General features: G+C 40.4%; 1 protein-coding gene across 1 annotated transcript in view; it reads left to right on the forward strand.

The window, feature by feature from the left end:
• LOC150081986 (uncharacterized) overlaps nt 1-19,577 on the forward strand; it is a 332,967-nt gene that overhangs the window by 285,803 nt on the left and 27,587 nt on the right. Inside the window, exons 2-3 of the mRNA XM_090379883.1 lie at nt 15,221-15,284; nt 19,105-19,190. Coding sequence (XP_090236009.1) covers nt 15,221-15,284; nt 19,105-19,190 — 150 coding nt within the window. The remainder of the gene's footprint in view (nt 1-15,220; nt 15,285-19,104; nt 19,191-19,577) is intronic.

A 19,577-nucleotide genomic window follows, 5' to 3' on the forward strand; every position in this document is an offset into this window, starting at 1 on the left:
GAGACCAATTAATGGAATGGAATTTCTTATGGGTTTGAAATTTATTCCATTGAGTATATGAGTCCCGAGCGGGGAGCAAAATTCCAAAATCCAATTTACCTTAGGAGTATGTGAAACCATTTAGATAGAATTATAGGTTGAAATATGCGACATTCACCTTAAATTATTTTGCTTATGATGTGTTTTGATATTATGCTCTGATATTATGGCAATAAGAGCTGGTAAACCAGAGAGGTTCCGAGGGCGGCCGCGGTACATGCGTGGTTGTGGCCTACTTCTCCGTGGTGTAGACGGACACTGGACAGGCGTTCCAGGTAATTGCCTGCCTGGTGACAAAACGGCCAGAAACACACACACACACACTGCACAAACAATATTACACACATTTCTGGCCTTTTACAGAGCTCTGTATTCATCACAGAGTACAAAGACGGAGTTGAACTGACGTTCAGATGCCGTCCCACATAAGATACTGTACATACATATATCAGCTATGCGTTATTCGATGCTTATCAAGGAAAAAACTATTCCGATTGAAATCTATCATTTACTTTTTGTGTTAAAATTAAAAAAAACAATTTTTTATTGCACTTCGATAGCGCGCTTCTTTGTACTAATTCTCCTTTTGGTGACAAAAAGGTTGCTAAATAGTTAGTCATTTGGTTTTTTTTAGGAGCATTAGCAACTAAGGCCATATTGCTCCGGTATATGCGGTGGTCATTCCCTAACCTTTCCACATCCTCCGTATTTGGTGGTGACGGGCTCGAACCCCGGTCTAATCAAGAAGCGTGTGCTACGCACTGCTGCTCCTTCCCACCTGGCTACGGAGGCGCCAAATAGTTAGTTAATAATTCTATAAAGGTCATATATATAAATTTTGCTACGATAAGTATTTTTTAACAATTTTCAAAGCTGGATTTGTCCTGGCAAGGAGGTACTCAGAGAGCCAGTGTTGAGGCGGTGGTGGGGAGCGCCTGCGCGGAGTCTTGCACGACCCTCACCTGCCAGTCGCTTCCCGCCCAAAACTTTAATGGCTTTTCCAGGAAGAAGTCGGAGTCGCTTCTCCCACCCTTGTCATTCACAACAACCGAAAGACTCAAATAGACAATGTTTTCGTTAGTTCCTCAGTTTTAGGCCAAGCCGCGGTACTAGAAACTTTTTCAGTTACTATAAAGCTCTCTATTTGAGATACTACACTAAAGACCATTCATGACTACGGACCCTGAATTCTGATTGCCCGGCACTCAGTAGTTGTCCGATTTTTTCTGAATTCCGTTTTTCTCATTTTATATTGCAGTAGCTCTTTCGCTCTACAAGAAGTAGGCAAAGGCCTAGAAAGGAAAGACATCTTTCTGTATCTTTTTCCTTTATCACTAACACAACTAACAGCCACTTGGTCACCTCGTGGTACTGCTTCTGCCTCCCCGTGGCGGGGGCCGGTAACCTGGTTGGTAACCAGGGCCAAAAGGAGCCATCATGTATCATAACAATTTTCCATCCTTAGAGCCTTCAAGCTGAAGACCAGAATCACCTTATGATAACGACTCTAGTCACCCTAAAAGGCTTCGAAGAGAAGTACAGTCTCTTGACTTACCCAACTTTCTGGTTATACACTCGCTGTCCACCCAGCCTATAGGCGAGTTATCGCTATTTATGATCCAAAAACATTTGGAATCTATTGCTGGGTCATTAAAAATGGTGGAAAGATTACAATCTGGAGACCTCCTTGTTGAAACAGCCACCTCCAAACATTCTAAGTGACTATTAAAGACAATGACATTTGGTGGGTTGCCAGTATCTGCTACTCCCCACAATACTTAAATTCATCGAAAGGCGTCATCACAGAATGGGATTTTCTTACAGTGTCTGAGGATGAATTAGTTCGGGAACTTAGGAAGCAAAAGGTAATCAGTGCCAGACGAATAATGACCAAAAAAGATGGAAAGCTTATCCCAACTGGATCCATCATTTTAACTTTCAGCACTCCTGATTTGCCATCCGCAGTAAAAGAATTCGGCCTTACAGTCCAAATCCTCTCTGTTGTTTTAAATAGTAGAAATATGGCCGTTCTCAAGCGTGCAGAGTTGACGCCATCTGTCGTATGTGTGGATCAAAGGATCATACACAAGCAGATTGTTCAGCCTCAACTCCCATCTGCCCAACTACAAAGGAACGCTGTCTTCTCTAAATCTTATGAAATGTGAAAAAACCCAAAAGTACAAAATCGAACAAAGTTCACATATCCCAAGGCATGAAGACAAATTATGTTGATTGACCATGCCTAATCCATCTTATGACTCTCGCACCCGAAGTTATCATTCAACTACAGTTCAAACAGATGTGTTAATACCGCCCAACACCTCTCTACCTAACTGGGTTAAAGCACCTTCATCAACCACTGGTAAAGATACTGCCAAAAACAAAAACCAGCGAAGCCACTAACACCCCAATTAGTATACCAACTGATGCTCCAACTACTACAGATTGTAAGAAAAGTGAACAATTCACCAACAACATGGAAGTGGATGCACATCCAGTTTATGAGGAACCCTTCCTAGAACTTCAGGCCAACTGCACTATTGATACTGGACGTCCCATGTTCCCAAAAAATGCCCTGCATACAAAAAACAATCAGATGAATCATCCTCAGTTAAACCAAGATAATGCCTAACATCACACAGTGGAACTACAGAGGACTAAGCAGTCATTCTGATGATTTAAGGAATTTAATCGCCCAATTCAATCCCATAGGATATGTCTTCGGGAAACTTTCTTGTCAGCCCAAGTCTCGCCAAAATTATCAAATTATACTATGTATAGACGAGATAGAAGTTTCAGAGTCACCTACCCGTGGAGGAGTAGCTATTCTTATCAATACTAAAACGCCGTCCAAACACATCCAATTACGAACCACCCTAGAAGCTGTGGCAGTTCGTGTTGCAGTGGGTTGCAGTTACCCTTATTTCCATTTATATTCCACCTTCAATATCATTTCCCCATTTAGAACTGGACAACCTCATTACTCAACTTTCAACACCAACTTGTTTATTCGGTGACTTTAATGGCCACCATCCATTGTATGGATCCACTACAATGGACACAAGAGGCAGATTGATTGAAGAATTTTTGAACAATAATCTTAATTTACTAAACTCTGGATATCCCACCTATATTCACCTACCTACAGGATCCACTTCTGTAATTGACTTGTCCATTTGTTCTCCATCCATCTTTTCAATCATGACATGGTCGTTATCAACCGATCCCTTTAATAGCGATCATTTTTCCGATTATTTGCTCTTTACAAACAGGAGGAACTCCAAATCCTGATCAAAGATCCACTTGGGCGAACCGAGATGGCTATTCTGCTCAAACATATCTAGACTCTAATATGTTCAAAATCAGCCAATTGGTTGTTGTTGATATGGAGGTTTGATGGCGCATAAGCTACTTTGGCTATAATGCGCCTCAGCCAATTGGTGAAGTAACCACATGTAAAATTAAACAAATTCTGACTGCAGCTGATACTTCTATTCCAAAATCCAAGAAAAATCGCGTTCACCGAAATCACTGGTGGAATACAGATTGCTTTTAGGCCAAACAGGAGAAAAACCATACTTTGAATAATTTCTGAAAGTATCCTACCACTAGTAACTTAACTGCTTATAAAAGACTTAAAACTAAAGCCCAACAAATTAGACGGAAAGCGAAATGTAATTCGTGGATTGCTTTTTCCTCAAGCATCACAAATGACACCGACACACGGCTTATCTGGAGAACGATACAGGCCCTAAATGGCATTTTTGTTCGGCTGCCCTGTCCGATACTTTATTGAAAAGGGAAAGACGTGTCTACCCTGAAGTTTCTAATGCACTAGCAGAATCGAATGCCACAATCTGTGCTTCTGCTGTGCTTGTGGCTCTCAAGAAACCTGGGACCACTTGATGTTCGACTGTCATCTGTACGAAGATCTCCGAGCCCTTCTCATCAGTCAGCTCCAGTACAATCCCAAGAACCAGGAACACTGCCTACTTGATGACGAACAGAACTAGAAACCATTCACAAAGTTTGCCCAAGACTTGTTCACAAGGCGCAGAACCCTACCGCAACCAAGAAACTTGGCAACCACTTAGCATCGCCAGAACAACCTCATCACTACGAACCCTGCACTGAACCTCAGCCTGAGCAGCCTGGCTGGACACATTGTGAAAACCAAGACTTTGAATGCAGCTAAGCTGCGACCTCGCCAGTTGGCGATCTGGGTAGGGCACCTAGCCTAACCCACTTTCTTTCCCTATCCTGGTGAGGGGAGGGAAGGAGAGGATCTGTTGTTTCCCCCCCCCACTTTTTCCTGGTAGGGCATGGGCACGCCCCACTGGAAATCATTGGAGTCGTCTTCTATTTCGTCTCCGTACTTCTGACTTTTCCCTCCCGCCTTCAGTCTCTCTTCCCTACTCTGTCTGTACACTAGCGCACGTCCCCACACGTCCAAATTTAAATTTGACAAAATTAAACCGCATTCACCAGGCTTTTCCAATTCTAGCGTTATCTCCCCAATTTCAGGAAATTAGGTGGCAAGGCCTGCCAGAGTAAAAGAAATTACTGATGAAATTACTGATGTACCTGGTCTGCCTCCACGGGGCTTAGCGTGGGCAGATTTTGGACCCACCAGGGTCCCAGCGGCTAAATGGCCAGAAGAACAACGGTGCACGACACTACGCACCACAATATCCATACATTTTAAATCTCTGGCCTGTACAGTGTACTGTATTACACGACAATGTAAACTACGCGGAGATGGGGGAAACCCCCTGCTGCTGTTAGACCTTAAACACACTATACACTAAATCTCTGTTTCTACCGCTATGCCACTTCCTTCCAAAGCATCAAAGCAGGTGCAGAAAGGTATAAAATCAACTTCTTCACGAACCGTTCCTTTCCGTACTATCAACCTTTTACATTAATAGAACTTAAAGAATCTTTAAATAGATCTTCCAATAGTGCTGCAAACGGTGATTGTGTTCATTACATTATGTTGAAGCATTTCCTTGAAGAGGACCTGTGTACATTGTTGATTTTCTATAATCGGATCTTTTATGAAACTGCTTATCCTTCTTCCTGGCGCTATTCTTTCATTATCATCCTACCAAAACCAGGCAAAGATCCTTCCGTAGTTCTAAATTATAGGGCCATATCTCTGACGAACCGTAGGAAAATTTTCGAATGATTGGTTCCTACAAGGCTTACTAGGATCCTGGAATCACAAAATCTCCTGGCCGATCATCAGTATGACTTTCGGAAAAGCAAATCCACCCTAGACGTGCTCATCAAAGCCGAATCTCATTTCCTCAATGCCTTTATCATGAAACGACATCTAGTCATGGTCAACTTAGATCTTGAAGTGACATTTGACACTACCCACTACCTAGCGTCATGATATTATAATGAATCTTTACCATCTAGGATTAAGGGGACAGTTTCCAGAAATTATTAAAAAATTTTTGCGCTTGCATTTATTTCAGGTCCGTTACAAAAACATCCTCTCTACATCTCACATTCAGGAGGAAGGCGTGCCTCAGGGTTCGATTCTTAGTTCAACACTATTCGCAATTCGGGTTAGCAACATGACACGGAAAACATCCCAAAAACAGTTGAAGCTTGCATGTATGCGGACGACTTTATCATTTCATGACAGTCTAAAAGTATGAACACCATCGAACGGCAGCTCCAACTAGCCCTCAGTACAGCAGCTATCCGACGTGGCAAAATAGAATCCTGCGCTATACGGAATGGTTATCGTCTATCAAAAAAGAAATGCACTACCACTAATTTCTGCAAGTTACAAGCTCTCCATCCTGATCCTGAACTATAAATAAACATCCTACTTACATTATTTAATTAGTTAATTTACATCCTACTTGTTAATACCGTTAGATTTATTGAACTGTTATTAGACAGCAAGCTAAATTTCCAAGCTCACATCGCTCATTTAACAACTACTTGTCTAAAGCATTTGAACATACTTAGACCAGTCTCGTCCCTGTCGTGGGGATCTGATCGGTATACTCTTCTGCATCTTTACAAAACTTTAATCCTTTCACGCCTAGATTATGGTTGCCCAGTGTATGACTCTGGAGCGTTACTTTACAACGTCTAAATGTGATCCAGCACTCTGCTTTCAGGACTGCTTTTGGGCGCTTTCAGGACTTCTTCAGTCAAAAGTCTTTATTTTTTATTGAAAACTGGAACATCCAAGATGTAATATCCATTACATCTTCTTAGGAAAGTATTACTGCTCAACTACGCTGCTAAGATGCAGAGTCTTTCATTGCATCCTAATCATCTTTATAACACTCGGTGGGATTTCTTCTATGAAAGAAAGCCAAATGAAAATAGACCTGCTTCACTCAGGTTTAAAGAACGTTTTCAGAGTTGGAATATCGATTGGTTTTAATAATATTTTTCAGGACACAACTGCACCATTGCCACCTTGGACTTACGTTTCTACCTCTTACAATGTTCATTTTCTTCAATGGAGGAAAAATGTCCCTGCAATATCAAGCAGCTGCACTCAGCCCACGCTACCCTGAACGCCCACGCCTATCAAATCTATACTGACCGATCGAAAACTACCAATATGGTAGGCTGTAGTTTTCCATCATGTACAATTACAGAAACACCCGGTATACTTCACTGCTAAATTACACTGAGTAATCAGTGAATTATGACTACCTACCTAATATTTCGTAGGTCCTCCTTTTGCCCTCAGTACAGCAGCTATCCGACGTGGCATTGATTCAACAAAATATCGGAAGCGTTCGAGAGTTATGGCCAACCAAGCTGTGTGTAATGCGGCTAGCATAGCATAGAGCTGGGGGAAAGGCGCCTCCGGTGGTTTCCCACATCTGCGCCATATGAACTCTGTGGAAACAAACAGTATCACTGTGAAAGCCAGAAAATTGTTTTGTATTATAAATGAAGTATTGTGTTGGGTTCTGTTGGGTGTCCTGGCTTTTGGCCTCAGGGCCCCTGATGGGATCCCCACGTTGCCCGCACACACCACTAGGAGGTAGCCAGGCTGCCCATAATTCTCTGGCTAGTCTCCTCCAGGTGGCCTGTGCTTCCTGGAAATGCAGCTAGCTATGGAGGTGATTGGTGTATCCAGACGCCTGATATGCCTTTCCATAGTGTCCCACAAGTACTCTATGGAATTGATATCGCGGGATTTCGGAGGCCAATCGATATGCTGGAAGTCAGAACTGTGTTTCTCAAACCATTCCTGCACATCAAGTGCCCGATGGCTTGGCGCATTGTCATCTTGGAAGACACCATCGCCATTCGGGAAAGAGTGTAACATAGCGGGGTGTACACAGTCAGCAAGCAGTTGACGATAGCGGAGACCATTGATACATTGTTTCACATGCACCAGGGGTCCAGGTTCCTGCCAGTAAAACATGCCGCACACCATACAACCGCCTCCACCGGCCTGCACTTTTGATACCATGCATGATGGATCAAAAGCTTCATGTTGTTGACGCCAAATCCGTACACACCCATCCACAGTGTGGAGTAAATAATGTGACTCATCGGACTCGGCGCTCCCTCCAACATCAACCTTTCGCTGACCTTTGCAGTTTTTCCGTCAGGTCGTTGTTTGACTATTTTGACGCCAGTCCTGGTACACTTTAACAACGGCGGCTCTTGAACACCCCACCAGTTCAGCCGTTAGGGAAATCGAGGCACCAGCTCGTCGGGCTCCCACAATCTCTCTTTTATTAAAATCCGATAAATCCTTCCTTTTACCCATCACGCTCGGAATTTTACTACCTACTGAACCACTGACACCTTATCTACGTAGTCGACTAACTGCGCACTCTCGTACCTCACGTGGTCAGCGGGTCACATTCAGTTTTCAAAGGGTGGTCATAATTCAGTGATAAATCAGTGTATATGCTATTAAGTTAGCGCTTAGTAAGATTATTGAGTTTTTTTCTCCCCTGCCGTAATTTACATCCACTCCCTCAGTGCTGTCTAGGCCGTAAGGAAGAATTTCGCCTCTTCTCATCCTACATTGAAACAGATTCATTCCCAGCTGTTCTCCTGCAGCTTGTCCAATCAGTCAATCAGTTTTTGCTGGATTCCTGGCTATTCCGGGAAATCAAAGTGCTGACTTTGCCGCTAAACATCCTCAACCCGCTCTCTCACAGAACCCTCAGATTACTTACACTGACTATAAGTCTTTCATACGCAAAGCGTGCGATAAACGGTCACAGATCTGGAAGAGTAACACCAACAATAAACTTTGCCAGATAAAAGAAGATCCAAAGCTGTGGCTCTCTGGCTTCCGACGAAACAGACGAAAGGAAGTGAGAGGAAGACGAGAGGAAGTGGCGAGACTGAGAATTGGACACAATCATATCTGACAGGATGAGCACTGAGGTGGGAGAAAACCTACCTCAGTGCTCATCCTGTCAGACAACTTACGGTCCGTCATTTTCTGGTTGTTTGGCCCTTACATTCAACCATCCGATCAAACACTTTCCGGTCACTCTCGACGTTGAACATCTCATATAATTTATCTCATTTCTTAGGGAATGAAGCCAATATAGAACAACTTTTCATGTATTTAAAACACATTGGCCTGTACAGGAGCAAAAAATTTAACATCTTCAACTATATACTGCCTGTAAATAAACAGTGAACAGACACAATTTGGCCTTAGTAGCCCTTGTGTCTTTAACCAAATTCCAACAACAACATTTAATATTCATATATTTTTTCATTACGAAATTTGAGAATGATTTTTAAAATTTTTTGCTTGTATGCAGGTATCAGTTGGCATCTCTTCAGCATTACGTGTTGCAATTGAAGCAATCCTTATGTGTAAATTACATAATTAACTTCTGTGTTTAATTATGTAATTTGCACAAGCCAATTTATTAAAAAGTCAGTGGAAGATCTTTTAATGAATTCCGTTTCTCCAAAGCTTAAGAATTTCGACTAAAAAATTGTACGTTTTGCTGCGTGACTCATTACAAATATGTAATTATATAAAGCAGAAAATAAGATAATAAGCAGCGAAAAAATATACAGTATATACACTGAGTGATCACTGAATTATGACCACCTACCTAATACTTCGTAGGTCCTACTTTTGCCCTCAGTACAAGATGTCGGAAGCGTTCGGGAGGTATGGCCAACCAAGCTGTGTGTAATGCGGTCAGTAATGGAGGTGACTGGTGTATCCAGACGCCTGTTTTGCCTTTCCATAGTGTCCCACAAGTGCTCTATGGGATTGATATTGCGGGAGAGCGGAGGCCAATCGATATGCTGGAAGTCAGAACTGTGTTCCTCAAACCCTTCCTGCACAACAAGTACTCGATGACTCGGCGCATTGTCATCTTGGAAGACACCATCGCCATTCGGGAAAAAGTGTAACATAGCGGGATGTACACCGTCAGCAAGCAGTTGACGATAGCGGAGACCCTTGATACATTGTTCCACATGCACCAGGGGTGCAGGTTCCTGCCAGTGAAACATGCCCCACACCATACAACCGCCTCCACCGGCCTGCACTTTTGATACCACGCATGGTGGATGAAGAGCCTCATGTTGTTGACGCCAAATCCATACACGACCATCCACGGTGTGGAGTAAATAACATGATTCATCTGACCAGCACACCTTCTTCCAGTTTTCTAACGTCCAACTTGCATGTTCTTTGCACCAGGCGAGTCTTTTACGCCGATGAGCCTTGGTTAGGAGAGGATGCCCTAGGGGTCGTCTGTTGGTATAGCCCATACGTGCGAGCGTGCGACGCATAGTCATGCCAGACACTGTTCCGGATTGGCCCGTGTTGTGTTGGGTAGTCAACTCTTCAATAGTGCTGTGCCTGTTCGCCTATACGAGTCGTCGGACCTGGCGCTCACCTCTAACATCAACCTTTCGCTGACCTTTGCAGTTTTGCCGTCGGGTCGTTGTACCATTTTAACGCCAGTCCTAGTACACTTTAACTACGGCGGCTCTCGACTATCCCACCAGTTGAGCCGTTTGGGAAATCGAGGCACCAGCTCGTCTAGCACCCACAATCTCTCCTTTATCAAAGTCCGATAAATCCTTTTTACCCATCAGGCTCGTAATTTCACTACCTACTGAACCACTGACACATTATCTATGCTACGTGGGTCGACTAACTGCGCACTCTCGTGCCTCACGTGGTCAACGGTCGCATTCAGTTTTCATAGGGGCGGTCATAATTCAGTGATCGCTCAGTGTATAGCTTATTTTTGGTAAATCTTCAATGCGGTTTTCATGAATTTCTTCATTTTAATAGAAGCTATCCGATGCGGAAAATATCTTTGATTGATAAATGATTGATTTTCTCCTTTTTTTAATATTTTTTTAAGTTGGAGGGTGGCCAACTTAAAAAAATATACAGAAGACTAGCCATAACGGATGGTCATCCTCGTTTCGTTTCAGTTACTATGGCCCGATTCTCCTTGACAGTATGGTTATTGTCATTCCTTCAGAGGAGACTACGTTCGAATCTCATCAGGGACTAGAGGAATATTTAAGACCGCTTAGATTGCAGTCGAGGCTGTAATTAGCCAATCTCGAATGGGAGTAGCAGGGTTCCCCTCGGTGAGGTTTTTCATCCCGTGTTGCATACAAGTCAGTACGTGAACATGCATTTGCATATGTTTTAAAATTGGTTCCGTGAGAATGTTAATGAGAGACAGCTAATTTTATGACTTTTGAAGGTTTTTGAGACAGGCTTTTACACTAGTGTACAAAACTTAAGGACCAACACTATTTCTAAAGGTTATAATCCCCAAAATCTTTACTTAAGGTACTCTTTACTGATGAGAATAGATTCAATCTCAGCAGCGATTCTGGACGTCAGTTAATCTGGCAAGAGGTTGGCACACGGTATCACCCCGCAATATGGCGGTCGAGGTGTTCTCGTTCCGGGAGGCTTTATCTTGGATGGATGTACACAACTCCAGGTATTGGAAGGCGGTACTGTAATCGGTGCACTCTACTATACTGAGGTAATCCTTCCCCATGTCCGTCTGTTCCGAAGTGCCATTGGCCCCGAGTTCGTTTTTATGGATGATAACGCCACACCCCATCGCACTGCAGCTGTTGATATGCTTTTGGAAAGTGAGGACATTGTTCGTATGGATCGGCCTGCCCTTTCTACCGATCTAAATCCCATTGAACACATATGAGACGCTCTGGGGAGACGCCTAGCGGCATGTCCACACCCACCAGAAAATCTTCAGCAGCTGAAGATGGCGCTGACAGGGGAATGGACGATGTTACCGCAAGAACTTATCAATAACATTGTTCTAAGTATGGACAGGCGGTGCAAAGCCTGCATCGGCATTAGGGGTCGTCATATCTCCTACGGAGGACCACCTCTTCCCTTTGTTCCATCTTTGGCAGTGATGCATCTGTATCATGGCAGCCAGTGCTATGTTGCCATTTTTGAATAAAGTCCCTCTGTACAGTTTTTTTTTTTTTCCGTTGTTGTGTCGGTGTTGTTTCATTCATCATTTCTGTACCTCACGACGAGGTTTCTTTGGTATGCTTTTCCCATATCCAGGCCACTCCTATGAGAAGCTACAGGTTAAAACCTGACTGGTTCTTAAATTTTGCTCATCAGTGTATTAACAATAATTTAATTCAGATTGAGAAATATCCAAGATGCTGAACAGTCTAAAAATTTAGGCCTAAGTTAGCCGAGTGTGAAGAGCGAGAATGCAAGAACACACGCTCTTTGAGTGGAATATGATTCAAACTCACGACTGCCAAATACGGTTAATGATTGTATTCCTGATTTATTGTAAACTCTTCTGCCTTATGGTCGCGCTGGAATATAAACAAGAACACTGGTTTCAAAGTATGTTCCTCTTAACACAGGAATGCTGCAAAGAGATTCCGAAGATTCTACAAATGTTCCTTTTTATTATTTAATTTGTGTTGTTTTGCTATGTTTAATTTATGATTAATTATTGCTGCTTTTAAAATATTAGATTTGCAAATGGGTTTCGCTGCTTGTTTGTTTGTTATTTGGTTTTTAGGAGCATTAGCAACTAAGGCCATATTGCTCCGGGATATGCGGTGGTCATTCCCTGACCTTTCCGCATCCTCCGTATTTGGTGGTGACGGGCTCGAACCCCGGTCTAATCAAGAAGCGTGTTCTACGCACTGCCGCTCCTTCCCACCTGGCTACGGAGGCGCCGATTTCGCTGCCAAAAAATGCTTGAAAAATACTGACTTAGGGTACTGTAGAAGCTGGCGTATTATGGCTTGGTGGCCGATGCGTAAAAAATTCCCAGGTAAAACAGCAGTTCCTGTCTTCATCACGCCCGCTTATAAACATTGTAATATATTCTCTTTCTAGCTCATCGTACCTTTCTTATTCGTGCCGAATAGTATGCAGATTATTCGTTTTCCGTTGAAATGGTAACTTAAAATGTTAACATTAAAACGTTTAATGGACTGCAAGGTTGTTTTGGTCTGTGATCCTGCTAAGTGTGAATCCTTATTTTAGCTTTTGCTGCGAGTACTGTTCCCGGACAATTAACTTCTCCGTATTGTGGGTTAATCATCTTTATGTTACGGTATCTCTGAAGCTCCTATCCGTGAACATCATTAATCAGCTTCATTTGATGAGCCATCCGTCGTGTCGGGCAATTACCTGAGGCTCTGTAATTATTACTAAATCCAATAGCTTCGTTTCAGCTTCCTTGACATCATTAGTTGGTTAATCTTTTCTTTGTTTGACATTCCCATGGTGCCTTATGCAGAGAACCAGTCGATTATGAATACAAGGCGGTAAGCATAAATGAACTGTTCGTATTATTACGGCGGTTAATGTATACGGTTCTGCTAATTTCAATTTTTCAAATAGCATGATTCACTGCTGAAACGTAAGACTAAATAATAGCTAACGAATGCTTTGTCTTCCTGCATAAAGCTAATGCGGCGAAACATCCGGAAGGTTTTAATCATCTGTTTCACTTATTCCACTTCGATACGTATTCTTTTCGGTATTTCAGGATATTACCTTTCTTTGAGTCGTTTCGATTCAGTCGATATGAGTTAGAAATTGAGGTTCGAAATTGCAGTTGAAACATTTCGCCTACTACGAAATATTCCAACTGTAATTGGCTTTGAAGCCATTACTTTATGTATCATAAGAAGGGTGAACATCTAGAGAAAAATACCACTATAGAAACTGGATGGAAGTTTGAAAAAAGAAATGCAATTTCTTAACGTTAAAACATTGGAAAAATAAACAAAACTGGTGCATCAAGTGTGTTTGTTTTTCCAATTTTCTTTATTGTATTAAAAAAAAAGTAAAGTGCAGCCATTATCAACCCACTGCAGGATGGAAGCCTCCTCAACAATTCATGCTGAGGGAAATGGGCCATAATCTGCCACGCTGGCCCAGTGCGGGTTGGCAGATCGACCGTATTCAGCAGTCAGGGGCTTGAACCCCGGTGTACTCAAAGAGCGTGTGTTACTGCACTCCCGCTCCTGCCCACTCGGCTACGGGGCCACATTGTATTAAAGAACTTACTAAATAAATACTTATCATTTAAAAGTATTATTATCAGTTTATTTCCAAAGGAATGTCCTTTACAGCTATTCAGCTAGAGGGCATGGGTTACATGATAATATGGGATAAAAAATGACAAAGTATTTACAATTTATGTACAGAGGATGGAAGTGAAAATTTACACAAAACTGATAGGGAGAGGATAGTAGAAATCGGAAAAGATGTAGTAGTGAAAAAGAAGGAAAGAATGTGAATATCATATATGTACCTTGCCCTATACCATTTGCTTGTTCTAAATTTAATTCGTCAAATTTATATACTTTTCCACTAAATTCCAACACTAATATTTTTTTCCAAAATTGCATAAAATCTACATAAAATTCAAATTTTTTTCTACTCTGAAAACACTTATATTTTATTTTAGCTTTATCCTTATTTTTATATTACTAACATTGCGATGGGACTGCCTTGTCCATATTCTGAAAGAGTAATGCTGCTTTATCCCACCTAGTTTTATTCTTTAATTTGCTTTTCTTCCACTAATGTGGGCAAGTATAGAAACGCAGTTCCTGATATATTGTCAGGTGTAGTCCCCTGTTGAAATACCTGACCATGTATGAATATTCACCTTAGCTAACGTCAGAGTTTTGCATACAATATTTGTTTCACCCTTTTTTTTTTCAACTTATAGCTAAATTTACTCACCCATTTCTGATGCTGGCTAGTTCTCCTTTTGTTGGTTTAATTACTTTTGCATTAATTATTTTACTTTACAGCTCCCTCCTCTTTAATTTGCTTTTCAATTCAGTCTAATTCTCTAGTGGAAGATATGTAGGTTTTTTCGTTGCACAGCTTCTGGAAGTCTGTGGATAAACTATTAAATATTTCAATGGAGTTAAATGGAAACATATAGTCCAGCTTAGATCTGTATGGGAGTGCGATGGTAAGGCTTCTATTCCGACCTGACGGTCTGGCAATAATCACCCAGATATCAGGCGAGTTTAATTTTTCGGGCAGATGCTGAGCGAAGATAACGAAGTTCCCAGAGATGATGTGGTACCTCCATGGTAGCAAATTTAGATTGGAGAGCAGGACATTTTTAGTTAATAGTTATAAAAGAAAGAGAAAGTATTTCCATGAAAAAAAAAAAAAAAAACCTAGTACCCTAAATTTTTATAATGCAGTCGCATTATAATGAAGAGGATTAAATTATGATTTCCCGCTTGGAATTCCAGAAAATCTCGACGCTTTAGGTAAAGCAACAATAAGGACATTATTTGTGTTGCGAGTTTGCAGCAGTAGGAATCATTTGAATGCTTTCCTCTCTTTTGATATATACCTTCAGATTCTGTACGCTCGTTTGATCCATATCCTCAGATCTTTTGATCTCTTTGATCCATATCTTTAGATATTTTGATGCATATGAAATTTAATATTATTAAAACCCTATTTTACACTTCAATAGTAAAACTCATGCAAACAAATAAAACTAACAACACCAAACTCAAACTAGATCAAAGCATCCATAAATTAGCGGATGCCTTAACTCCTATTTTAAGACGTATTATATTTTATTGTATTTTTGACAAAATATCAGATAAAAATATTTTTTCTTTACAAATGGCATTCTGAGGATATTGTCTGTTTCAGGTATTCTACTCCGTTCTTCTGACTGCAGGCTCATTCCATGTAAGCACCATAATAGGGAATTCGGGTGAGTAGAAACACCTGTCGGGTCCATTATAGGTAAGTTTTAGAATTTGGGATCTTCTGTAACGCTTTATAAATATATGAAGGCTTTCTGGTTAGATACAGGTAAAATACACCGTTTCTATAGAAACATTTCTGGAACGGTCATAGTATCGTGGACAAAGACTGTGCAGTGCAACCCATTGGGCCTTTCTCTTCAAGCACAGCACTTCATTGTTCACCTTTTTCCTCAAAATCGAGTTTGCACAATTCGCGTTTGATTTATTGAATTTTGGAAGGTCCCCAGCTATTGCAGTTGCGTGCGTATTATCAGCCCAAAGCATTTACAAAGCTACGAGAAAATCGAAGGTAGCATGCATCCTTCGGTCGATTATTCAGTGGATTAAATTACTTAGTGTGTCTGAGATAAAGCAGCCGATAAAGCTATCGCTAGCGCCATAATAAATGTGATATATCGCTAGCCAGACCAGTGGTATTATTGGTTGCATCTATCAGACATTTATGCTTCAGGAAGTGTCTCCGGGCATATTACCTAACAATGTATGAACCTTCCAGTCAAATAGAGTGATTATGTAAAGATTTATTAGTAAGCAGCTTATCATGTGGACATGAAGACCAACCTCATTTGTTTGACAAAAGGTAGAACTTAAAAGTTTCATTTCATTTTGGAAGAGAAAAGATTTCAGTCCATCGAATAGATTCTTCTACAGACTGCCTAAAGAATCCGATAGTTTTTCTCTGATACTGGTTCTATGGAAAGTCCTCGTGTAGAAATGATTCATGTATAAAAACGCTGTCTACGATATTGGGTATATATGGTTGCATTAACAAGATAAATAATTTTCGTTATTTATCTTGTTAATGCACATTATGCTAAAAAGAACCTAGAATAAAGAGCTACGACTTTGCCAACTTGTTTAAATTCTTTTAAAGATATCATTCTATATAATGTTTCTGTACACCTGCAAATTGATGTAAACTTCAAACTTTATGAGAAGATTATGATTTTAGGTTGATCTTAGTTTCTCAGGTATAGTTGGAATCGACGGTTGAAGAATGGGAATATATCTTAGCATGCAGTATATTCTAAAAGCTAATAGAAAAGCCCTTAGATTAATTTTTATATGGTTTAATAATCATCATGTCACATCACCATAGAATTTTCTCAGTCATTTTTTTAAACATACACGTAAACTCACCCTCGTGGGTAGCACAGTTGGTAGAATCGCCGTCCTCCCCACACCGGATGGAAAAGACGTGGCTGAGTTAGTCGCTCTCCGGAGGGGGAAGCATGGTTTTTCGCCCGGAAACTCGATTTTTTCGTCCAGCAAACAGAAAATCGACAAAAACACACACGAAATTTACAGACAGTATACACGGAGCAGTATGGCCTTAGTCGCTAATGCTCCTAAAACCCCGCTGCAACACTAAAAACATGCAAACTCCACTTACAGCTTTAGTTACACAACTTGTTTGTACTGATGTCTCGCAAGATAGTGAGAACTTCAACCTCCTTCAAATTTAATATGAACAAAGACAAATCTAAGATGATAAAAGGTTTTCAAATAGTCTATGCAGTGAAACTCTGCTGCTGTGAGTTAGGATTTTATCACTGAAGTGTTGGAATCGGTTACTAAATTAAAACTAATGGTTGTCCGTGTCTAACTTTAAATATCTACTATGGTATTACAAGGGAAGTATCCGTCCTACCATGAGATGAAAAACTTGTGAAGAAATTTTCGCCTCGTGTGTTATCCAGAAGGGGACATTCAAGCGTTTAGATTGAGACTTAAAACTGAAGTAGATTTAGGATAAAGGCTTCAATCATACGGGTCTATAAAACATTATTGTACAGATTGGACAATAGTTAGAATGACGTGCTGATGCAGTACCAAAGCTATTCGCAGTGACTTGCATCACAATATTTGAGATCGATGCGTTTCGTAGCAAACTAGTTTGCTAAAACAGCTATGTAAACTACTGAGGCGGTTGCCAATATCCGTACAATTAAAACTTAGAGAAAAAAAAAATAGCATTAAGTACTTGGTTGTTTAATTAACAGTTCATGTTTCGATATTCAGTATCGTTTCGTTCAGTTCAAATATGCTATTAAAGAAAGGAATCTTGAGACCTTGTAATGCTGCGCATCTAAATGCAACATCGCAACTACAGCAAGAAAAATGAATTTCGATCAGCATAATCATTGAAGCGTAAACGAAAGAAATTAACAACAAAAAAAAACTCAATTAAGTATAACGGTAATCTTAAAGTAGTTAAGGAATTCATTTATAACGTTTGATTTCGACTCATTGCGTTCACATTAAACTATGTACAGAAAATCGGAAAATTTATTTTAAAATCGGTAATTACTTATAGTAATTAATAGCAGAGTACCTTAACAAGTATTCAATAAAATATTTAATGGCATCATCTTTTTTCTAAAGAATCTCCAAAGTTTCGGTAATTTAATTTCCAAAAGGAAAGGTTTGGTACCGAAATTTAGAGTTTCCTTAACTGGTTGCTTCGTGAAGAGATGTACTTGTGGAATTAGAGAAGTGTTTTCGAATAAACAAATTAAATTAGATATGTTGAAAATTGCAGTTTATTATATTAATCCGGAAGTTCAGAAGACATAATAGCGAAAAGTTTGTTAAGCCCTTGCTTATTTTCCAAATTAAATTGGTTTAAATGCTAGATGTAAAAGGTCATCTGATTTTATTTGCTGTAACTACTCGACTTAAATAGATAAATTAATAAAATTTCTGTTTATGCTTCTGGACGAACACATGGTCAAGATGAGCTAAGAAGATGTTTACAAAGAGTTCACTTCCTGTGGAGGACACTTAAGGGGTAGAGCACAACTGTCCGATATGTGTTCGACCAGGAATTGCTGAATTAGTTGAACCCACCCGATTGTGATGAACGTGAGTATTTCATCTTTCAAGCTACAGTTTGAAATTTGATTATGCTCAATATATGCTTCGCCGATTGGCATATTGAGTACGTTGGGCGTTACACAGCTTTGCTGGTATATCTTTTGCTATATTGTCGGCTAATACGCCGTGATGTGATAATCCCAGAAACATATAGTCTGAAACAATGATAGAACTATGCCAAAGTAACTTTTACTGAAGTTTAGGAAGAAATGCCGTGCATTTGATCAAACACAGATGGAATGCTTAGGCATTACCAACAGTTCGCCAGTTCACAAAAAGAAGAAGAGCAGTTGTAGTATGGAAGAGAATACTGTGCAGAGAATAGAACTCGTGTGTATGTCCTTGTGCGCGACTGCAATTGCGCACGCAAACGATCAAAAGAAGTGTTGTTATTGTGCAACACCCTCTCGTTACTAAATCATGACGAGGAAAGCAATATAGGGAGCAATAAGAGCGACCTTTCGCTCTAAAAGGGCGGAAGTCGTCAACGCCTGCCACCAGGAAGAAAAGATGGAAAGGCCAAAAGTTGCCGATAGTGAATTGTATCTTAGTAGATGCCGGCCAGAGATGCGTGCTGCAAAATAACCCTATAAAGTTCATAGAGGTGAGAAATACCGTCGCTTGGTATCATAGCAACCATTGTTGCACTAAGAGCAAGCTCGTGAACGAAAGACGGTAGTAGGTGGTGTAAAGTTAGAACCCTTGCAGATTGTTCCTAAGAGGAAGTGAAGCGATAAAATGTTTCTAAATGAATGTTCCATTCATTGATAATGACTGTTCGTTCCGGACCATTAGCATTGATGATATCTATAAGCAGATAGTACGTAACTGCATGTAATTCATTTATCTGTCATTTCCTTAATTACAGAACTTTATTGACTTTTCCAGTTCTCCTAGGAATCTGTCTGGTGATGGTAATACTGTCAGCTCTGTGTGTCACCTCTGCTGCACTTCTTCTAATTGGTCTTTGGAAGGTAAATGCCGCCATTCTAATATACAAATATTAAACTTTCCTACTCTAATTCAATAATTTCGGAAGAGCAACCATGCGAATTCAGTTTAACACTAACATCCTCTCTTCGGTATTTGATGAGCAGCTACTCTGAGTTTACTTAAGGTCTGTTAATGCTAAATTACGGAACGAATGTTTAATGGCGTGATTATTTATTTATTGGAAAATTATACCACACGATGAGACTAAGTTAAAAATGTATTGAAGTCATGGTAGTGGAATTTTCGTTTTTCCCTTAGTAAATAAAAATTAATGGGTCAGATATACCGATCAGAAATTATTAAGTCAGAAACTCCGATTAAATAAGACAAGTAAAAAGACAGGTTTCGGATAAAGACACTAAAAGAAA

The sequence above is a fragment of the Mastigoproctus giganteus genome, chromosome 8 (assembly GCF_048544385.1).
Source record: "Mastigoproctus giganteus isolate SK-2022 chromosome 8, ASM4854438v1, whole genome shotgun sequence".
Lineage (NCBI taxonomy): Eukaryota > Metazoa > Arthropoda > Arachnida > Uropygi > Thelyphonidae > Mastigoproctus > Mastigoproctus giganteus.